The sequence below is a fragment of the Anopheles funestus genome, chromosome 3RL (assembly GCF_943734845.2).
Source record: "Anopheles funestus chromosome 3RL, idAnoFuneDA-416_04, whole genome shotgun sequence".
Classification (NCBI taxonomy): Eukaryota; Metazoa; Arthropoda; class Insecta; order Diptera; family Culicidae; genus Anopheles; species Anopheles funestus.
This window is the reverse complement of record NC_064599.1, coordinates 51,145,436-51,167,237: the sequence shown is the minus strand read 5'-3', so window position 1 is coordinate 51,167,237 and position 21,802 is coordinate 51,145,436. Positions and strand designations below refer to the sequence as shown.

Below are 21,802 nucleotides of genomic sequence, written 5' to 3'. Positions count from 1 at the left end.
CATATGTGCGACTTGGTTGAAGTAAGTACCTGGTACGGAAGGAGGATACTTTCAGAATAATGAGCTCAAAGGAAGGTTACGAGGGCACTACAGAAGCAGAAGCAAACGGAAACATTCCACCGCTAATCCCCAGTCACATGCGGATCTGACCCGCGCTGAAGATCGCGCAGACGTCGATCTTGGAATATGTTTTAGCCACCATTCGGGCTTACTCCGAACACTGTTACGGGCGCGTTATATTTTACCCACATTCGATTCAATCCACCCCAGCAAGGGGGAAAGTAGGTGAATGCGGTGGTGGACACAAGTGGATGATGATTAAACATAAGCATCCATAAAGTGCTCGGAAAGACAAGGGTTTAGCGACGCGAAATCCCATCTCATGTGTATATAACGAACGGAAAGAAAGGAAGCGGCAATGATCTGGACACAGGCGGTAAACAGCTTTTCGTACTTCGAGCAGCATCGGCGCAATACAAATAGTTTTAAAATTCATGAGATAGTTCAAATTCGAACGTGCGAGTGGCTGCATATTTGCTGTGCGTGTGGCGGTCCATTCTTTTGCTCATCGTAAAATAATCATTTCCAAAAGCGACATCTTTGCAACATTTCAAATACGTTCATCCAAATAGGATGTTTGGGAGTTTCTTTTCTGAGGCAATGATTTTTTTTATTTTAAAGTAAATATTATCTACTTGCTTATTGCTGCATTCTAACGAATTGTATTGTCAAACGACTTACTTATTTAGTATCAGCAGTGATAGCATTTCTCAGTTTATTATTTTTGAAAATTGGCACTATCTGTCTTTGAAACTTGTTGGGCCAGTAACTGTCATCGTTAGTCTTCTCCATTTCAATGTTATAATTTTTATATTCATAGTTATATATGTCTATAAAAAATAAAATCTAACTAAGTATAATCAAACTTAACCTAATAAGACCTATTATAATCTTTCAATGAAACTACTTTTTTTACTTATTACTGACTCTATTTTACGATTTATCACAAACTTGTGCAATACTCAAAAACGGATATGATACATTCGTATTATTAATTGAATAAAAAAAATTCTTATGGAAATAAAACCTATACAATATACGGTCCACGATGGTACAATAAAAAGTTGTGAATGTATTCCTAAAACATGTTTTTTTAGTCAAGGACATAAATCGATAATATAATCGAAAATTCCAAAATACACAGACCTAATATTACATGAAACAAAAGGCCATATTGCTACAACTATATATAGGAATTCATTAAAGAAAATAATATTGCATCTGTGGTTTCCCTTTCTTCTTAACCCGTCACCCAACGCCGAAACGGTTAAAAGACACCGGAAGTGGCAATAAAAATGATTAATTCATCGCGATAATGTCACAACAGCAAGTTTCGAGCGGCTTTCATCACACGAGGCTTGATCGACCAGAGTTTAATGAAATAAAACAAAACCAAATCCTTCTGGCTGGAAATGGCTTGAGCCCATAAAAAACGACCGAAACCACTTCATCATTTCGATGGGAGAAATTTGTAGCAGATATCACATCTGTCCCGAACGAAGCGTTATCGGAAAGTAGGCCTATAATGAAATACCATAATACAGAGTGTAGGTAACAACATGAACAGCGATAAAAGAATAAGAATTGAGGATGAAAAAAGCAAACTGGAATATTTGCTGATCGCATTCTTTCTTCTTATACGCGATAAGCATCTTGATACATATCAGTGCGGAACATTACGATTAAAGAATGTCGGAGTTAAATTCGGCGGATAGCAGCAGCACTGGAAGCTAGCAACTTTATATCTTGCATCTGGGAAAATGTTTTAACTCCATCTCCGTACGAATTACTGTGCCAAAGATTCAACATGATCTCGACAACATGCTTGCCGGCGTAAAGATAAGCCGTTAATAGCTCATGCATCTGCAAATGTATCGATCGGTACGATGTATACAAAAATACAAACAAAAACGAAGGAAAAAACACGAGAAAATTTGTATGCAAGCCAATTGTTATTCGAAGGTTCAACACTGAATAATCATCACAATACGAGCACAACAAAAAGAGTGTCATTGTAGAAGATAATTCTGCCCTGAAAGGAATAAGAGAATAATACGTCTTGCTTTTGTTCGATTGGATAATCCTGAAGCGATGCGAACGGCGGCTAATTCAAGCAAAAAGTGAAGGATAAATAAGAACCAAAATTTTGGATGGTTTTTTCAGAATTTTTATTTATTAGATCGGTCTACACAGCAAACAGAATAAAAATTCTTTTCGAGGTGCAAAGCACTGTACAACCAAACGGTGCCGTCTCAATCTGAAGGCACGTGCAGGATTATGCAGCTCGCTTCGAAAACTCACCAGTAGAGTAGCACAATATCAGAACCTGAATCTTAAGCATCTATGTTTCTGTGCTCTTTGTCAACGGCGACATCCTACCGATGCCGATTTAGTTCTCCGGTTGTGCCGCTCCGCAAGGGCAGAATTTCATAACAAAACAAAAGTGAAGTAAGGAATAAAAAAACACCATCTTTATCTGCAGCACAAAACAGTAGCAGTAACAGAAGCAAACAAAATATCGTACTGTTCCCAACAGTAATAACATGCTCTTTGCGGTCAGAATTTACTGTCTGGTTTATACATCTGAAGACATTGCTACAGTCCCGTATTGGAGGTTCAGCTCAGTTTTACGCGTAGCAACAAAATTAAACAAATCGAACCCGAATCGCCTGAATGCCGGTACATTCGAACCCCGTAAGCTCAAACGATACTCCAGGAACGAGTTGACAGGACGTGTGATTCCCTCCAGCTACCATAAGGCGAGCGGAACCAACCGTTCCATTTTCCAGAAGCGAATAACGAAGGCATTCGTTATTTATGACGGTGCCTCCGGAAGCTGCGGGCGAATTCGACGATTTGCACTCCTACCTCGCCAAACCAGAGTGTGTGCATTAGCAGCCACAGCACAGTAGCACGGACACATCGCCTCAAACGTCGCAACACCAGCAAGATGCAAATGAACCAAATTCGATTCTCGTCGCACACACGTACACGCAAATCAAGAGCACCGTCCCTTTCGTTCCGGACCGATGTAACGAATATCGCCCACGACCCTACACGCGTTGCACCGATGCGCACCCGATGGTGCTCAAACTTGTTTTTCTTACGCTTTTCTCCCGCAGTTTACACTGCCTGCAGGCGTAAAAGGCATAAATTTATGAATATGAACCATAAAATCAACACCTTTGATATATTTATTCTACGTTGCAAGTTGAATGCCTTTGCCGACGCTTGGCTAAAATCAACAGGGTGGTACAGTTAAAAAAAAACAAACAGTAGATGTACTAATATTATGTCTAATGAATTTAAGATTTTTTTAAGAAATTTTAAATAATTACCCACAAAATGGTATATTATTATTATTATTTTTTGTTTTTGTGTTATTATATTTGTACTTGTTCAAGCCTAACAAAATTTCATGTTTGGTTTAAAGTTAAAGTCAAACACAAGTTCAAAAGGCACAAATAGCTCGCAACACAGGCTACAATTCAAATTCAATACTTTTTATGCGATGCCCACAGGATTCGGTTTTCTGAATTCGTTTGGAAAAAAGTCACGGATTTTACACCGATGCGCTACTGAACACATGAAGCAAGACAACACACAATTGATCAATTATCACGACACAAGGTGCGAATGAACCGTTCGGTTGCCGTGTATGCTTTACTCGCATCAGGAGTCGTATCGAAGCATATTGTATTGTATTCATTTTTTTTGTCTTGTGCATTTCATGCAATTCAAAGCAAATGGTATCGGAAAAAGAAAGGAGAAATGCATCAGCACCGAATGGGCAATGGGTTGCCGCCTTGCACAAACGAAAACTGGCAGGATGGTGGATGTTGGTGAAGCGAATCATTTGTACCAGATTTATGTTAAGATAGTGATTGTGATATTTGCCGATTGATTTTGGCGGTTCTCATCGCCACAATGTGATAATTAAATCACGTAAAGGTATTTTGTCGAAAAAAAAACGATAATTTTGGAAAACTCAGTAATGTTTCTAAAGAATTACATTATTTAAAAAAATTAAAACCGTTCCTGAGTTCATGCAGATTTCATATAAACTCATCTTGAAATGGTAATGTTCCACCGAATAAAAGGCAAAAACTTTCCTTCCTTCTTTTGGGTTTGCGTAAAGAATCAACCTCTTTTTTTTTCTTCCTACCTTTCAAATCACCTGTCGTCGGTCTCATCAATCGTGTGTATGCAAACGCATTCATGTGGCCATTGTTGTTCGAACGGTACAGGTAGAGGGACACCGACAACGTAACACAAAATGACAAATGACCGTACTGCGATCATAGCGTTGCGTCGTACGACAACAATCAACACCGAAAATCAGGATGTTTTGTTGCGAGTCACTTCTCATTAAATCCGCTTATCCTTTACCATCGGCGGAGCATCAAATGCAAACCAATCACATCCGAAAACAATAGTCAAACCAATATCCATAATCATAATACAATCAATCGCCAACCAGCCCTTTCCCCCGCACGGTTAAACCCCCGTGTTTGTTTGCTTTGCCGTAAAATAACACCAAAAACTGCAAGAAAACAATAGCCTCCGTCCTAGCGAACCATTCCAACATTCCGAACATGCGCTACAAACAGCTGACGGTGGTTTGAGAAATTTGACAGCCCACGGATAAGATCGCTTATGAATGGGTTTATAATTAAAAGATTAATGTTGCGCCCTGATCTCGCTATCATACGTGCAACAGGTACCCTGAACGGGGGTTCTGCCTGACATAACGCTTGTACGCCTAAGGTTGGTGAGATAATTTTACAAGGAAGAAACATCAATCTCGGAACAAGTCAAAAAGGATACTAATGCTAAAGACAGACAGTCAAACTGACCGTCCACCGTTATTTCCCTATCAGCGCTCGATCGATCGGATTCCATCTCTAGGGCGCTTTCGACATGGACACTTCTTCCTACTACACATCATGGAGCGAACGTGTCAAACTAACGTCAACAAAAAACTCATTAAATCCTGTGCGCTTGACGATCGCCTTTTAATACACCTCCCTTTTTGCTCACAATCCAACCGAAGGAAGCAGAAGCCAACTCTAAAGCAACAGGTTGCTTTTACAAACATTAAGAAAACGCGTCATCGCCGACGACCGTCTGTAGAAGTCGTACACCCCCGAAAGTATGTATGTAAATATGTTTGCTCTGCTTGGCACCTCACCGTATCTTGGCCGCCGCAGAAAAAAGCGCCAAATCATCATTTCTTTACCCAGCTCGTAAGCTAAGAAGCCGATACGACGATATGAAGGTGCCGATAGTGGGCATTGCTCAGTCCTAAATGCGGGCGTTTCGAACCAAGAAATAATAATAGTAAAAGCCTTCCCCTTCATCATCCTCACATCGTTCAGCTCTAAACGATCGTTTCGGTACGATGGCATGCGAAAGAATGTTTTCCTACGTGTTAAATGATTAATGGTGCGAACCACCTTAATGCAGTAGGATAACCATGGCACAAACCGCTGAGAAAACTAGATCGTATGCGAGAGAGAGCAAAGGTGGAGAGAGAACGTGAGAGAAAGAGAGAGAGAGAATAGAAAGAAAATGAGTTAAAGAGCGATAGAAATTCATAGTTTGATTATATTCCATTCAGGCTGACGATGGACGAAGCATACAAGCACGCAAACCTCTCCTTCAAAAGTTAGGGTATAGAGCCAAAAAAAAACCATGCTTCGAACCTCACTTTGCACAATCATCTCGAACAAAATGCAGCATGTGATCTGCAGCGTTACGATCGTTTCGTTTAGCATAAGATAGGAGTGGATGATAAAAGGCAAGCATGAAACGGCAGCGACAGATCTTTTGTATGACACCTGTTCACCTGCAGAGACCGCTAACCTGACCAAATTTGCAAGCGTCACCTTCCCGCGTTGATAAAACACATTCCAATCAGCTATGGTACGTGCGGTTTAAACATTTTACACTTAAATTAATCACCGGTATCAGTGCGAGACCATCTAAAATAGGAAGCTTTCTCCAGTCGTTAGCAAAACATAGGAGATAGTATTTGAAATTCCGAAAATGACATTTCGAGTTCAAGGGGCAGAGTAAGGATTCCGTTCAAATTGAACTAGAATGTGTCAAAGTAGATGTCAAATTCTTACCATTTTCACTACATTTACCAGGATTTAATCTTCGGTTCAAGTATTATTAAATTTTGATTAACATTTGAACTTGCAACGGATTCGTGAAAAAAACTCACTTCACATTGGTTAAGGTTTTCTTTAAAAGAAATTTTTAAAGAAAATTAATCACAAAACTATAGAAAAACCATCAAGAATGAACATTTTTGGTTAACTAAACTAACGTAAAAAATCTGACAAATGAAATAAAAACAAAATGTAAATTAAACTATAATTACATATTTATGAGTACGAATGTTTATTAGACGAGACGAGAGAGATCTTCTGTTTTATCAGTGAGGGTTTGATTCAGAAACTCATGTTTGAAATATAGAATATTTGCTTTGGATTTAAAATGTGTTGAGGAAACAAATTTACATTTTATATGTAACACTGCTTTTTGATGCATAACAATCTAAATACAGCACAAAATCGTTAGTTGCACCGTAAAGGAATAAATAAATTGCCTACTAAGCTGCACTAAATCCGCCATACATGAGCCGCGAATTAATGGTCATTAATTTTCTCACGATGAATGAAGGTAGCAGCAAAATTCTAATTTGTCGCACACTCGCATCGTGGATCGCGTTACATACCATTCCTTCTCAGCTCTCTATTTTCCCACTAAATTACACTGGTGAATCATACAAATTGGCAAAGAGCAGGTTAGCACATTTGCTCTAAAAGCACGATCTTCACCTCACTTGGAATATCCCAAAGCAAGCACGAGATTAGATGCTCTCGATGGGCAAGAAGCAACAAGAACCATTTATATGTGATCCACCGTATTTTTACTCTGTTGCTTATTATTCTGAAACAATTTTTGGCCCACGCAAAATCCGTACCAAGTCCAACGGGGTTGTCTTTTGAGTGAAAAATAAAAAAATAAAAAAAAACTCAAAATCGATTGCAACCTGACGAAACAGTAATTAACAGACAGCTTCCCGGGTATAGCCATGCGTATCGTTAACTGTACGAAAGCGATGAGACACATTTTGGATGTCGCTTTCTTTTAACCGCGCCAAATAGACGGGCAACATTGTGGCCAAAAAACGATTTAAAGTGTTTTTTTTTCTTCTCATTTACACTTGCTCGCACACTCTTCTATACACATCATCTCCACACACCATGGCATCAGGCCAAAGGCCTTTCTCCTTCCTCATTCTAAGTGGAAAACATAGCCCCAGGTCTCAAAGACGAGCTCACACACCAGTCAGCACCGATTGAACAGTGAAGGTGGATGTCGTTTTGAAAATTGTCCCAATCTCCAATATCTCTTGAAGACGGCGACACGGAAGATAACACCCGTGTTGCGTTGAGCGTCGACGACGCGTGGGTTGCCGTTGCGCGTGTGTATGGAAGTTGAAATATGTTGCCCATGCAAATGTCGTGCTGCACAGCAAATGAGAACATCGGTAGATCTTGCGTTGAGAAAAAAAAACATCTTCCACACAGAAATTGTATCTCATCCCGATTTGGCAGCAAAACGACACCGAAAACGTACCCTCGACCAAAATGTACAACCGCCATCAGCTATTCCATTCCAAATATCTCCACTAAATAGTAGGAGTTTGACATATTACATGATACTGTAAAAGAGTATCGAATATAAGGGAACAAAAATACATAGTCAAACTTTATACTAAAAATTGTGCTGTACTGAAAATTATATATTTTTTTTCAATTTTTATTTATGTAAGTATTTTTTTTTTATATGAACTCCCAAAAAAACCGTATGTAGTGGTGTTATTTCAATTGACTATTCTTTAATTCCACAACTTCAGAATAAAATTTTTATGAAACTTTTCGAGCAAATAACCCAATTTTAGCATATTGTAAATTTCACAGGTCGATTGTAACTATATAATAAATTGCTCCAATATAAAAAAAAAACTGGATAAGCTTTTACAAGTTATTCCATAGTAAGATATTTCAATTTAATCTATTCAGTATAGAGTATAATAGTACAATATTATTCAATTATCAACGGAAAACACGTTTTTCGTCGTACAAAGTACAGGTTATCCATCCGGAATTGAAGTACGGACTAATAGCTATCTTTTTGACATCTTAATCAAAACCCAAATATAAATAATACACTATCGAAATAAATAATTAAAATGGGTGTATAATAGCTTTTAAACATAGCATATACTTCATACTTCGAAGTGATATTCATAAAAAAAATCGCGCGAGATAAACACGGCACAAGATTGAATCACTGACTTGCAGTCGCCAGAAAACACAACCGTCTAGCCGGTACGTTGTGTGTATTGCTTTGCGTAACACGAAGGAAAGAAAACATTCACACACATAAATACACACACTCACACCATAACATTGTGATGCACAAAAACCAAAACCGGTGAAAACTCCCTAATGCGCGAAAAAACCTTCCCCGGGGTCTATGAGACCTGTTTTCCGGCTGTGTGTCGCTTACCGATTCGGTATTTACTCTCTATATTTAGACCATTTTCGGATCGGATCAGATGCCGGGCCATACCGTCCGATTACGCGTCGGAGCTGCCGAACCAATTCTTGCACACGCTCCCGCACAGCATACAGCAACATGTATGCTTGGCACACTCCCCAGGCTTCTAGCCGCTTCACGCTTTATCCAACCACTTTGCAAAGGCAGGGTAATAGACTGAACTCGGTGTGATATTTTAGCTGTCCGTTCAGTGTTCTACGATCGTGTTCGGGGAAGCGGTGGCGAACAGCAGCACACACTTGTTCGCATCGGGAGCAAATGTGGACCGCGTAACCTATTTTTCCGCTTGCGATCGTGTCACTAGAACCAAAAACAGATCCACCAACACCGATTAAAGCGGCGAGGGTGCATCACTAGGGAACGGGAATGGAACGAGTCCGTTCATAATGAATTGTGGTGGATTTTTCGTTTCTTCTACATTTCCTGCATACTGCCTCGCACGAATGCTGCGCCCTCATGTTTGGGGTTAGGATAAGCAAATGATGAATTCTTGTGTTTATTTAGAAAATGGGGCTGAGATTTGCTGGGATCTGCTGTAGGTGCTGCGAATAGAAGAGAATTTTCTTCATTTGATGGCAGCATACGCGGAAGCGTGTGGTTTAATAAAAAAAATACAGAGGCATTCAAACGATTGTTGTGTTGTTTAACGAAAAGAAATAATTCGTTGAATTAATAAATTAATATGCAAAATATCAGATACGCTTTATCTCATTCAAAATATAAACCATATTGGTATGACTAAGAGTTACTTCGAAAAAGGGGACATAATTAAAATGCAACTCTAGCATTAAAATGCACAAAATCTTCTTCCTTTTAGTTGTAGCGTTACCTATTGGGTAATTTTTACCATAGAAGCTTCGAAAATGCCATCGTAAATTTAGATCTGTTTTGATTTGTTTATCGTGATTCGAAAATTCTACCGCACTTATGATCAAGCTTAACGAAAAGACAGTTTTTATTAGGATATTATACACAAAAGATAGTAAATTCATTACTGGCAATCGATTATGTAAATTTCTCAATATGTGCAATGCTAATGTTCAATAATTTAGAAAACAAAAAAAATTGATCCGATTATTGTGAGAAATATTATTGTGTGAAATTATTGATTAATAGTCCTTATTTTGAGAAACATTTGTTTAAAATTTCTTTAAAAAAATTATTTTATATGTCAACTCTTTAATCCTTTCATATGTAAACAGCCTGTTCATTTGACATTCCATATAAATGGCACGCGATTCCGTATCAGTGTTGGGTGATCCGTTAACGTATTTGGTGTTTCTATAGGAATGGTCGTCCTATCATTTGCCTGTTTCTATCATTTGCATTTCCCTGTATCCTTGTTCTCAATTAAACCAAGAGGAGAAAGATACCCTTCAGCGTCAAAACCTCTACAATTCTACAACAAAATGCAACATAAACGTGCAAAAAAATTAAGCAAAAATAAAGCATTCAATTATTTTACAGAAAAAAAATCATTTGGTGTATATTACTGTAAGAATCTTTTCAGTCATTTGGTATATTCATTAATCTATCTCCAATTTTCTTATCTGCCACGACATAACGGAAAGAAAAAATTCTTTTTTCTTTTTGAGAAAGAATATATCTGATAGAATCCTGTTAAACATACCGTAAAAAATGGTCTTTTGCCTATCTTCTTTCTCCCACTAATCAATCTTCCGCAATTAGTTTCCCTTTTTTCCTTCCTCGTTAGAAAATAATAAGTATGCTGAATAAAGAAACAATGGTTTGAAGAATTGTTCATACACAGACAGTAAAAAAAACACCGTAAGCAGCGAGCCAATCGCGTTATCTACGGCGTGATAGACCATCACACAAATGCCCAAAAGCACCCGTGTAACGTACAGCAACAAAAACAAAAATCTTTCCGACAGTTTTTGCCAGCCGAGGAATACAATTGTCGTAAAAAAATATGTACAAGAGATGAAAAATTAAGTTCCTTCATCTACCGATAACCGTCGCTGAATGGCGATGGAAACCCAATTCCCCCATTCCAAATTATTTATCTCAACGAGCGCCAGCGCCCAACTTGGTTTTTTAGTCGCATTCCTGCAAAAGCCTTCGAAAGGATCGCCGTCGTAAGCTACCCAAACGAGAGGAGCTCGTATGAGCATGGACGCGCGTGCGCCAAATCGCGTATGTGTCCAAAGATTTCGATCGTCCGATAAAAAGAGCTCGTTGACTCCTCGTTAAGTTCATTTTCTACGCCTTTAATTACGAAGAAAAGAAGCTGATAAACCTACCGTCCCGCTATACGAGCGTAAGGTGCGAATGCCTACCCAGCCCAAGATCAAGGAGGTCTTTCTTCCAGGATCGGGATCAACGCGAACGCTACTCAAGAGTTAATGACTTCTTCACAACAGTCAACGGATACCAGCTTACTGAAGAAGCGAAAACGATTGATCCAACGATCGATCTTTTTTCCCCTCTATTTCTTTCTCTTCTGCCCCATAACACGATCGTCATCTGTTCATATGAGCTGCTAGATCTACGATCGATACGATATGATGATGATGGTGATGATTAAGTTCAGCGCCGCCGATGCTCAGCGATCAAAACATTTAACTTGACTCATTCATCAGACATTATTGACGCAGTATGTGTGTGCAGAGGGTGGAGGAGGCAGTTTTGGACGATAAGAAATAGCCAATCTTTTCTCCGAGCTTCGCGTTCCGTACGAAAGCGCAAACGTTCCCAAACAGACGTCCCCACTCACACTGAAGGCTCACACTGAAGCAAACGCACAATGGGTTTACAATTTAAAAGTAATTTAAGAAACAAGACCGCATCGTCGCCGCCGCACTTTTCTTTCAGGTCTTTCCAAGACAAAACGAAACGATGCGAAACGAATCGCTGGAACGACCACCTCTGCCGCCACTTACTGACGGAACGGGTGCTGGCTGGCTTTCAGATTTATGAGCAGTCCGTTAGTTTCAGCGCACACCGAGGGCGGGATAGAAGGCGTACCAGATGGCGAGAAGCTTCAGATACAACAAGATACTCGGATGTTAATATCGCGAGAGCAGCAACCGTATGGCGAACTCCATCCGAGACCATCTAATTGAAAAAGTGTTAATTATGTGATAGACGACCCTAGGTCGGTACGTCGCGATAGACTCCGCATTACGTCGTGAGGCCTTTGCGCTAAGGGCTTTGCCAGATTAAAGCCGACCGACCGGACACAAACATACGCATAACAAAAGGTCGTGTTCCATCGAGCGGACGAGCGATAACAGATAGTCGTCGCCTTAGGATATCAACATCATGCCTGAGAATACTAATGCTAATACCTTCAAGATGGTCTGCAGGCTGTCCGTGATTCAATATCGGAAAGCTTATCATACGACTCGTACTGGAAGGCGCTTGAAATTGTGCACCTCAGTCGATTGCAGATAGCCACCACTGCGCAACGTTCGACCGGGTTGGTTCAAACGTTGGCTTTATCTAATCTACAAGCAGCACCACGCTTTCGGACTCTAACGGTTTGCGCACGGCGATAGCGCCGTGGAAGATTGTCTGTCGCTGAATCGGAAAAATTCCACCACACCAGAAACCATCTGTTCTGCCGGCATACGAATGATTCATGGGGTTCGCTCTGTTGTTTCTCTTTGGAGAAAATTTTAAAAGTTTGTTCGAACTTCAATGGGACAAATACAGGAATTGGAGGTAAAGTCTAGTTTGCGGACCGAGTCCAAAAACGACATTCTGAAAAAATCGAACTGGTAACGCAGGGACCTCCTCTGAAAGACATCGACTAGCACATACCGACGACAGGCTTCTTACACTCAAACAACTCAACATGCCCCGATGGACAAACAACAAACGTACCTTGCGGTGGTTCCTGTTGCTCGTGTCCACCTTTAAATTCCGAAATGCTTGGCGATTTGTTCAGTTCACCATGCGGTACCAACCATCTGCAAACCAACAAAGCCAGCCTGCGGATGAGAAATGCCCGAGAGCAGCTCGAAACGACCCCAAAACGTTTTGTTGGGTCAACCAGCTGCTTGATACAACTGTTCCCGTTGGGTGGCCTTTTCCGTGCCTTACGCGTAAGTTCCGTACGACCAGCTTTGCACAACTGAATGTTTGCAGCAAGTTCTAATGAATTTTCTGAATACTTTGTACCATTTTCCAACTGACAAGGTGCATACAAGCGGAAGATGTAACATGTGCCGTGCAGATTTCCGCACACCATTGCTCCGATTGCTACATTGGAACGTTAGTTCCCTTCCTTACGTCTCTCTTATTATACCTCCGTCCCTGTTTTCTTTTGATCTCTCTCTCTCTCTCTCTCTCTCTCTCTCTCTCTCTCTCTCTCTCTCTCTCTCTCTCTCTCTCTCTCTCTATCTACCGCTGTACACTCTATGCCCCATTCAGCAGTTACACAAAAATACATCCCTCTCCAGTCGTGGATGCCCTTTCGCCGAAACACCCTTTCGCTCACCCAGTGCACGCTTTCGCCTTGGTTTCGGTTGATCGGACGCTGACGTCTCCCGTCGCCATAACAGAAGTTAGAAACCATTCGTGCACCACTTCCTACTTCTTCCCTTACCCCGCGAAGTTCTACTCTGTTATGACCATCTGGAGCACTCATTCATTCATAACATAAACGACCTAGTGCGGCTGATGAAATCATTTGGAAACTACCTCCCTGTGTCGTTCGAATCTCTACCTTTCCCTTCAAATGTCAATGATCGTAACTTCCGAAACTTGATCGACGTTTAAAGTAGTTTGAACACATTGTTGCTGTGAAATATTTACAATTTGGCACAGATGTACACTTAAGGTAAATCTATTTTCGATTCGCTGTCATTGCACTAAAACACTACAGCTCCAGAAGAATGCGAAGAAACCATTCATTTCTACCGCCGGCACTGATTGTCAGCACTATATGTTTACAGCATGCAGTAAAGTTCATCGATTAAATGACCGTTGTCTTGAGAATTTAATCCAAGGAACTCATTAAAAAGGAATTTCATAAAACTTCCTTAATATCATGACAGGAAATGTGCCGTAAAGTGAGATTATTGATGTTCACCGTATTACCTTTTGAAACATTACGAAAAAAAACGCCCATTAATTGATTGTATCATAATCAGAATGCTTAAACAACGTTTCGAACACGCTGTACGACTTCGTGCGAGCTTTAAGAGTTCAATGAAGCGGTTTCTGATTGGTACCAACAGTTCATATATAATTTTTTGTTTTTGCACCTTAAGTGTGACATTTGGGACGCTTCGATCCAAAGCCAAATTGGTCCTCCGGCTATCATGGTTTTGTGTAGCCAGGTCAACCGGTCACGACAACGCCCGTCGGCAACACTATGTGTTTACCACAATACTCTCCAAACCGTTTGCTAAAATTAAGCCATCCCACAGGACTTTAACACTTTTCACATAAGTGCCACCGATCACGCAAACACGCATTGCAACGAGCGAGATCCGGTTTTCACTGGAGAAGGATCATAAAAACGATACTTCTTTCCGAAGCGTAAAGTTGGCGCTTCATTTCACGCCAAAGCTTTGTGCGTAACCAGCGAGCGCGTAGCCATCAAATTACAATCATACAATTAGCTCACGCACACACTCGCGTCACATGGACTGATGAAAGCTATGCTTAAATTCTCATCCATCGAAAATAGGTCTTCTGGTTAAATGCCTTTTAACTTCAACAGAAATGTGGATTACGTCACAAACACAATGACCTGAGACATTGGGGGATTTCGATGAGGATCAACATTTGAGATATGAAAATTCCCCAACTCTAAATTGGAGTATCCCACCAGGAACTTCAACTTCTTCAACTAGGACTTCTGAGGAAGAGCTTCAGCATTTCTTCGACATACACTTCAGTTCTTCAACACTGATTACGAGTTCCTTCAATATCCTGAGGCAAATTCACAGTAACCTGAAACCCAACCCAAGCCTCTTGCGCATGATAACACGTTTTTTACGAGCCCGATAATGATGGCGATGATAAAAGTTGATGGTTAAAGATTAATTAAATTATAGCATTGGCGGGATGGTTCGTAGCACAGAAATGAGATGCGTTGAAATCCTTCAGAAAAAAAGCAACAAAACGTCCATGCAGAGACTTGCTTACCACAACAAACCATTGCCGCGTCCCGAAGCACACAGTACCTTTTTATTAGTTCAGAATATGCGGCTAAAATAAAACGTCTCCAAAAATGCACCGTCAGCATGCAACGACCTCGGGCGTTCGGCAACACTTCAAAGTAGGTGCTGTGTTCCGGAACTTCAAGTGTCCAAAAGTGCAGCAATGTTTGTGCAACAAGCTGGAAGTGTGTCCCCAGTACGAAGGAAAGACGAGATCTGTTTTACTAGGTGTTGTTCACAAGAACTCGTTGACTTGTGTACCATCTTTGCGACAGGTCGACGACAGGTCCGCTCGATGTCGGGAGGAGCCACATCAAAAAGTGCGAAAAAATAATTGAATGTTACCATCATCACCACCACCAAAAAGTGCATTTCTCCCGAATTGGCTAACGATGCGCCTTCTTCCTACGATCGCTATAAACACACAAACATATGATATAAAAAGCAACACAACGTCGGAACCTTTAGTTGCAATAAATTTTAAACATCTACGTCTGGTCCCCCAAAAAGGCCGTTATTTGTGTTACTTTTTTTTCACTCCGTAATTCGGATATGATGGTAATTATTTATTTGCATTTTTTTTTGTTTCATGTCGAAATCTCTGCGCTCAATAAACGAACCAGCGTCTCTAGATTGACACAGCATTGAGGTGAAATATTCAAACACTTCTCCCACGAAATGATAGTAGCGAACTGAACGACCACGGAACAACGCATCGGAACGCACGGCATCTCAAAAATTAATGAACACATTTTATTGGGGTTTTATTTATTTATTAATCTCTCCTCCTCTTGCCAGGGAGCGAGGCAGATGCTCAAACCATTCAACTCCTTTCTATACTCGTGACGAGGTCTCCTTCACGTGCGCCACGCAAAAAAAAGGAACTTCCATAACAGGTAGAGAGTCTTCTCGAAAAATATGTTGGCTTTCGACAGGGAAAAAAGAGAAAGGGTGAATAATTGGCCATTCGACAATTACGAGCACACGTACGAGTGCTTCGCTTGTCTAATGTTTCTCTCACATAGCCCCATGGCTCGACGCTTAATTTTCTGTTCTTTTTAACGTCTATTCCAACAACAAAAAAAGGATTCTACCACGAAGGATAGTTTTGAGTAGCGAGTTTGCAACAACAACAAAAAAGAAAAGGCCAACCGACACCGCCACTGTTTGCGATACAGCGAGTCGTTAATTATCGGGAACACTTCGAAACAAGGATTGCTATCTGGGGCAGAAGACAAGGGAGTAATTATTTTATTATTAACAAGATCGGCGCAGTTTTGGACTTTTTACGACATTCTCGGCAGTAAACCTCTAAGTAGAATCCGAATTTAGCCCCAAACTGAAGAAATGGGCCCCGTTGTGACTTCTGCTTCGTAGTTTCGCATTTTTATTTCCAAAACGAATAAAAAGATCACCAATCAGCGTGAACTCTTTGCGAATGTTTTTTTTTGTTTTGCAAAAATTAAAAATCTCTCCCCAAAAAGTATGCAAAAGGTGCGAAAAGATGTGTTTTGACAGATTTCGCATTTTCATCATTTAGGCACGCAATACCATCATCACCATTATATCTGTTCCACGTCTGTCCAGGCACAAGGCAGACTCGGAAGAACTGTCGATGACGGTTTTATTACGTTGGTGTGGCTCATTCGTGGAGAAACACATTCAAACATAATTAGTACCTGATTTGTCTCGATGTTGCGGATGGTATCAGGGTGAAAGCTTTTTTCTACACCCTCGTCTCCTGACGAAACGTTTCAAAGCGATACAACAACGATTGGTCAAAGGAAGCAAAAAGACTTTTGGCTGTTCATTAAATTCTTATTGACAATAAGTGTAGCGATCGGGTAATGTTGTACAAAATGTTAATTTATGCACATTAAAATCAACATTCCAACGCATTCCTACTATTACCGTTCATTTGTCAACAGTTAGCTTTAAAGGACATCAACTTAAATATAGGACTGTTTAATAGGACTGTTATAAAAACTCAAATAATTTGTAGATGTATTCAAAACCAGAAATACTTTGATTCGAGTAACTGCGCAGCTTAATTTGCGAGCAAGTTCCCAGTTGGTACTCTCAAACGAAGCAACTTATTTTGTGCTTTTATGGTATTCGACAGAGAACGCGGTCATTAAGGATGATAAGTGATAAGAAAAATCGATAAGATAGAAGCAAAACTGTAAGCTACTCACAGCATAGCAACTCAATTTTTTTATGATAACCAAACAAAAAATATACATGCTGTACATGTTTTTCCAGAACTTACTATAAAGTTATATTTGTAATTTAAAATGTTTTTATTTATTTATCTATACATATTTTTATAATTATTATGTTTTTTTGAGTAAAGTATTTAGTAAAGTAACAATAGTAAAAAGGAAAACATTCTTTAGCAAATTACACTGAATTTTTGTACTGAACATGTTACTATATAAAGACGAAATACATTAAAAATACGTAATGTTTTAAGATAAAAATCTAATAAGCATGATCTATAGAGGCGAAATCTGTATTAATTAAGGTGCATTTCAAATATGGTCCCCATTCAATTTTTCCTAACAGTTATGGTATTTATGCACATAATGTTGTCAGACTTTGACTCGTAACAGTGTATAATGTCCTTTTCATTGTAGTTAAATTACAAAGCAATTCGTTTTATGAGCTGTCACTTCAATTTCTCCAACAACCTGCTGTAGCAAGACTACTGTGCGCTCGAGGCTATTCGACAAAACAATAACACACAATCTTACCTTCTTCATGATGCCGGTTTTGCGCTTAGAAAACGTCGTGTACCGTCGCAGTTTGTTGTCGATATATTCCATCTTAATCTTAACACGACCCTTCGTCTTTTTGCCATTGCTAGGTGGTGATTTTTTCGGCTGGAGCGAGGTGTAGCTGTCGTCCACCACCTCGGACCCGACGGTACATCCATCGAGACCGGTCATGTTCTGCGAACCGACCATCTGTTGCCGATCGTCGTAGCAGTCCGAGTTGGTGCGCTTAATTCCGCGGGACAAACCACCACCGCCACCTCCTCCACCACCACCACCACCCCCACCACTACCGCACTGTGGACCGTTGGCATTCATCAAGCCCGTTCCGCCGGTCCCACCGCGAGACATCACTTGCCCGACCAAACCACCACTCGGTGGGCGCGCCAGAGACACGTTCGGGTTGCCGTATATCTCTGGCGATTCGCTCATCATGCTCATACTGTAGTTCAGATTGTAGCGCGAATCGCGCCCACCGGTCGGATCCATTATTTCCCAAATTTTTGCGGCTTTTACGGTACCGGGGGTCACAAAAAATGGTTGGCACGGGCGGCCGGGTTCGCACGGTTAGCAAGGTGTGCGAAACGTACGAAAGGGATTTGAGTCGCGTGGCCGAAACTAACGACAAGAGGCGCTTCACAACTCTACAACTGCGGAACGTGGTCAGAGGGCACGTAAACACACAAACACACACAATATCAAATGCGCTTTTCCGGACGAAAGGAAGTAAATCCTTGTGCGTATGCTTCTGACGTGTTAAGAAGGGTGACACGTTTTACTACAAAGGCCACACACGAGGGGGACACCGAAATTTCGCGTAACACACGACACACTACACCACACACCTTTGGGGTTCGAATAATCACACCGAAAGCAACGAAAAGAACCAAGTATTCGAGCCGATAACGAGCGTTTTGATAGACGGGGTTTCTTTCTTTCTCGCTGTCTTTCACAGCGCGAAAACGTTTTATCGCATGACCTGCTCTTTCCGCTACGCTGTACTATGATACTACCCGGACCGATAACGACGAGATACGCGGATTTTGCGCGAGCCTGACCGGAATCACGGATTGATCCGGTTTCGCGAACTCCACAACAACACGGCGCTCCGAATCAAAACAATCAAACTTCAAAACAAACCCTTCTTCGGAAACGTCAACGCATACCGCGTTTGACAGCTGTGTTGCGAGTGGCGTGTGGCACAGGGTGGTTCAGATGTGGTGGAGAATGTTTGCGGCAGTTATAATGGCACGGTCCGGTTTTCTCGTTCAGATGCGCTAAAGATGATGCAGTACACGTGCGATTTTTCCTCGATGACGACGGTACACGATGTTTTCTTTCGGTGCAGGTGATGATGGTCAGCAACACAGCTCGCTCGGCGATTGGATGACAGCAAACAGCAACAGCTTCTGCAGCACAGCAACCGGCAACATCAGCAACAGGTCGGGAACACTTCAGCAATCGCAGCAACCAGGGTCAATGGTAATTCCAAATCAGCTTTGTCCAGCAGGAGCTCTCACGGCATGCAGCAACAGCGGTGCAGTAATTACACAGTAAAAGTTGAATCAGCAAAGCATCTTTCGGCGTTGATTTTTGAACATGAACTTTTCCGTTTAAAACATAAACATTGGTTTTGTAACGTTTTCACTTCAATTTTACTTTGCCCAATCTTTGCTTCAATTATTTATCGATTGAAGATTTATCTTTTCACAAGTGTTTCGCTAACATTTTATAACGTGATGCTTCAATAGTGATATTAGCAGGTAAGCTTCTTGTAACAGAAAACTGCTGTGATTTAACTAAAAGTTGCACTTATTTATCTTGTTTATCGAGCAACACTTTTCACTATTCAGCTTATATTTCATTGGTTTATGGTTTCACACGCTTCGTGCTGTTTGAAATATTTTTCTCGTTCATCTGAACGAATCACATTCTTTTGGAGAACAATTTCTTCGGGGAGGTCACTTTTTGCTAGATCCTTCCACTTGTACGTTTGATTCAATATTCCGATCAATTTTTGCACTGTAACCAAACAAAACAAGCGACAGGTGGTCGTACGATTTTGCACTGAAAACCATATGCTGCCACTGTCCGTAGCGTCACGCGAGTCACGAAACTGAAGTTACGCTGCAGATGCGATCTCATCAGTCACGTTAGTGCGCTTGCGGCCGGGAATCCTAAACCGCGGGCAATGGTTATCACTCGGGGGAAAAAAACGCACCGCAAAAAGTGTAAAAACAAACGCACGATGTACCTCAACACGTAGGCAGGTGAAGAAAAAAACCAAACAGCCCCGGGGAAGTTGTCACGGGCAACGAGGTAAATCCAGAAACGACGAAACTAGTTTCGGGGGCGCCAAAACCAAAAACGATCACAAACAATCGCCCAAAACGATCAATCGACCAACGTACACTGGCGAGCGAAACCGGGAAGCGCACCACGTGGACCTGCCAACATTCGACATATGATTCGAGCTGACCGCTGTCGATATAATAAAATTACGAAAATAAAATAATATCAACCCGAAGGCGCGATCGTTGCTCGTGCTCGTGGTTTAAGCGGTGTGTGCGTGTGGGACCACACTTCGGTGCGTATGTGTACTTTGTATGGGGAGCCCCACAGCGCGGGTTGAAATATACTTACTTGCTCGCTATGGGGTTGTTCGGACCCACAGCTGTGTTGGTGTGGTCGACAACAAATCGTCCGCACGATCTTCGGGTCGTGAGATGTGCTTGTGTTGTGTACGCACTTCGCGATGATCTTCCTCACTCTTTTTCACTCGCCTTTAGTTTACTAGCGGTTGACGCTGCTCGCACACTTACACACCCATACTATAAAGCTTTAAGTTTTCCCCTGTTTAGTTAACCGATCGCTTCGATGAGGGATGAAAGTTTTCCCCAGTTTATAAAAGCACACACCCCTCAGCAGCATCCATTACCACCCTCTGTAAATGTGAACGTCGTTGAAACGGTGGTTTGGACAGCTTTGGATACGCCCCGAGCACTATAATTGTCTCTGTCGCTCGTGTAAGCTCTTTTCACTGTTTTGCAGTAGTTGGGATGTAAAATTGATGCATTGAACTGTGAGCTTACTTAATGCATTGATACTAAAAACATTATACATTTTTTGAACATAAACAGTATCGTCCCGGTGCATTGTGCCTTCTTAACAACACTAAATTCAATACAAATTGTAGTTAAAAAACTAAAAAATATAAACACACAAGAAAATTCCACAGCAAAAGTTTATAGTTGTTAGCTTTATTTTTTTGCAATTATGAATAAAAATTAACCTTTAAAGTAAGCATTATAAAAAACATATATTTTCCACTTTATATAAAAATTTATTGATTTGTTATTAATTGCTAAAAATTTTTATGAAAAAAAAATACATTTAAGCCGTGGTGACAAGAAAAAAAACTTTCTAGGTTTGCTATCTTAAGCTTTTAAATTAATGAATGATGAATGAATATAATTATTATATCAAAAAAGCACCGTATTGTATCTGCACTGAACACATATTGTTTTCCGTTAGGATTTCCATTCTGGTGTGCATAAATTGGCACCGTACAGCTAATGTACCATCAACTTCCTTCTAGGATGTAGAAACAGTTATTTTCGTACCGGAATTGATATTGGTATTCATCTGCTGTTTCTCTTCAACCTCTACCCACGATGACATTTGGCCCCGTTGGTAGTGATCAACGCTGATAGACTTTCCGGTAAATGGAAGAGAAGCATACGCATCGTACCTTGAATATCCGATTCCGCCAACGGAAACCTTTAACCAATACACCAACCGATCACGCAAACCACATTTCCGTTCGCAGTTAGTCAACCTGACTGCCGGATCGACTTCACATGTCTTCAAGAAACACCGTCGCACCGAGGTAGCCCTTCAACCCGACCGAGGGTGCAATTGGATTTGCATATAAAAAGCTGTAGTGTGGCCTATGCTTACAAACAAACCCGGCCACCATTCGAATGGAACGTTATGTGGCCAGCGACGAATGATTGACAAGCCGGCGACGAGCAAAGACGGAGAACAATTGGCGAAACAACTGGCGGCGATTATCATGTGATCGATTCCCGTTGGGTGATTAAACAATTTCATTGTTTCGTTGCCGGTCACCCGGTTCGGTTTGTTGAGATGATGGAGGGGGTGCTTCTTTCTTTCTTATCTTTTTGTGTT

General features: G+C 40.9%; 1 protein-coding gene across 1 annotated transcript in view; it reads right to left on the bottom strand.

Moving 5' to 3' along the window:
* Positions 1-20,110, bottom strand: part of LOC125769627 (serum response factor homolog) — a 117,877-nt gene extending 97,767 nt beyond the window's left edge. Inside the window, exon 1 of the mRNA XM_049438427.1 lies at positions 17,591-20,110. Within this exon, the coding sequence (XP_049294384.1) occupies positions 17,591-18,100 (510 nt within the window). The 5' untranslated portion in view covers positions 18,101-20,110. The remainder of the gene's footprint in view (positions 1-17,590) is intronic.
* Between the last annotated feature and the right edge of the window lie 1,692 nt (positions 20,111-21,802).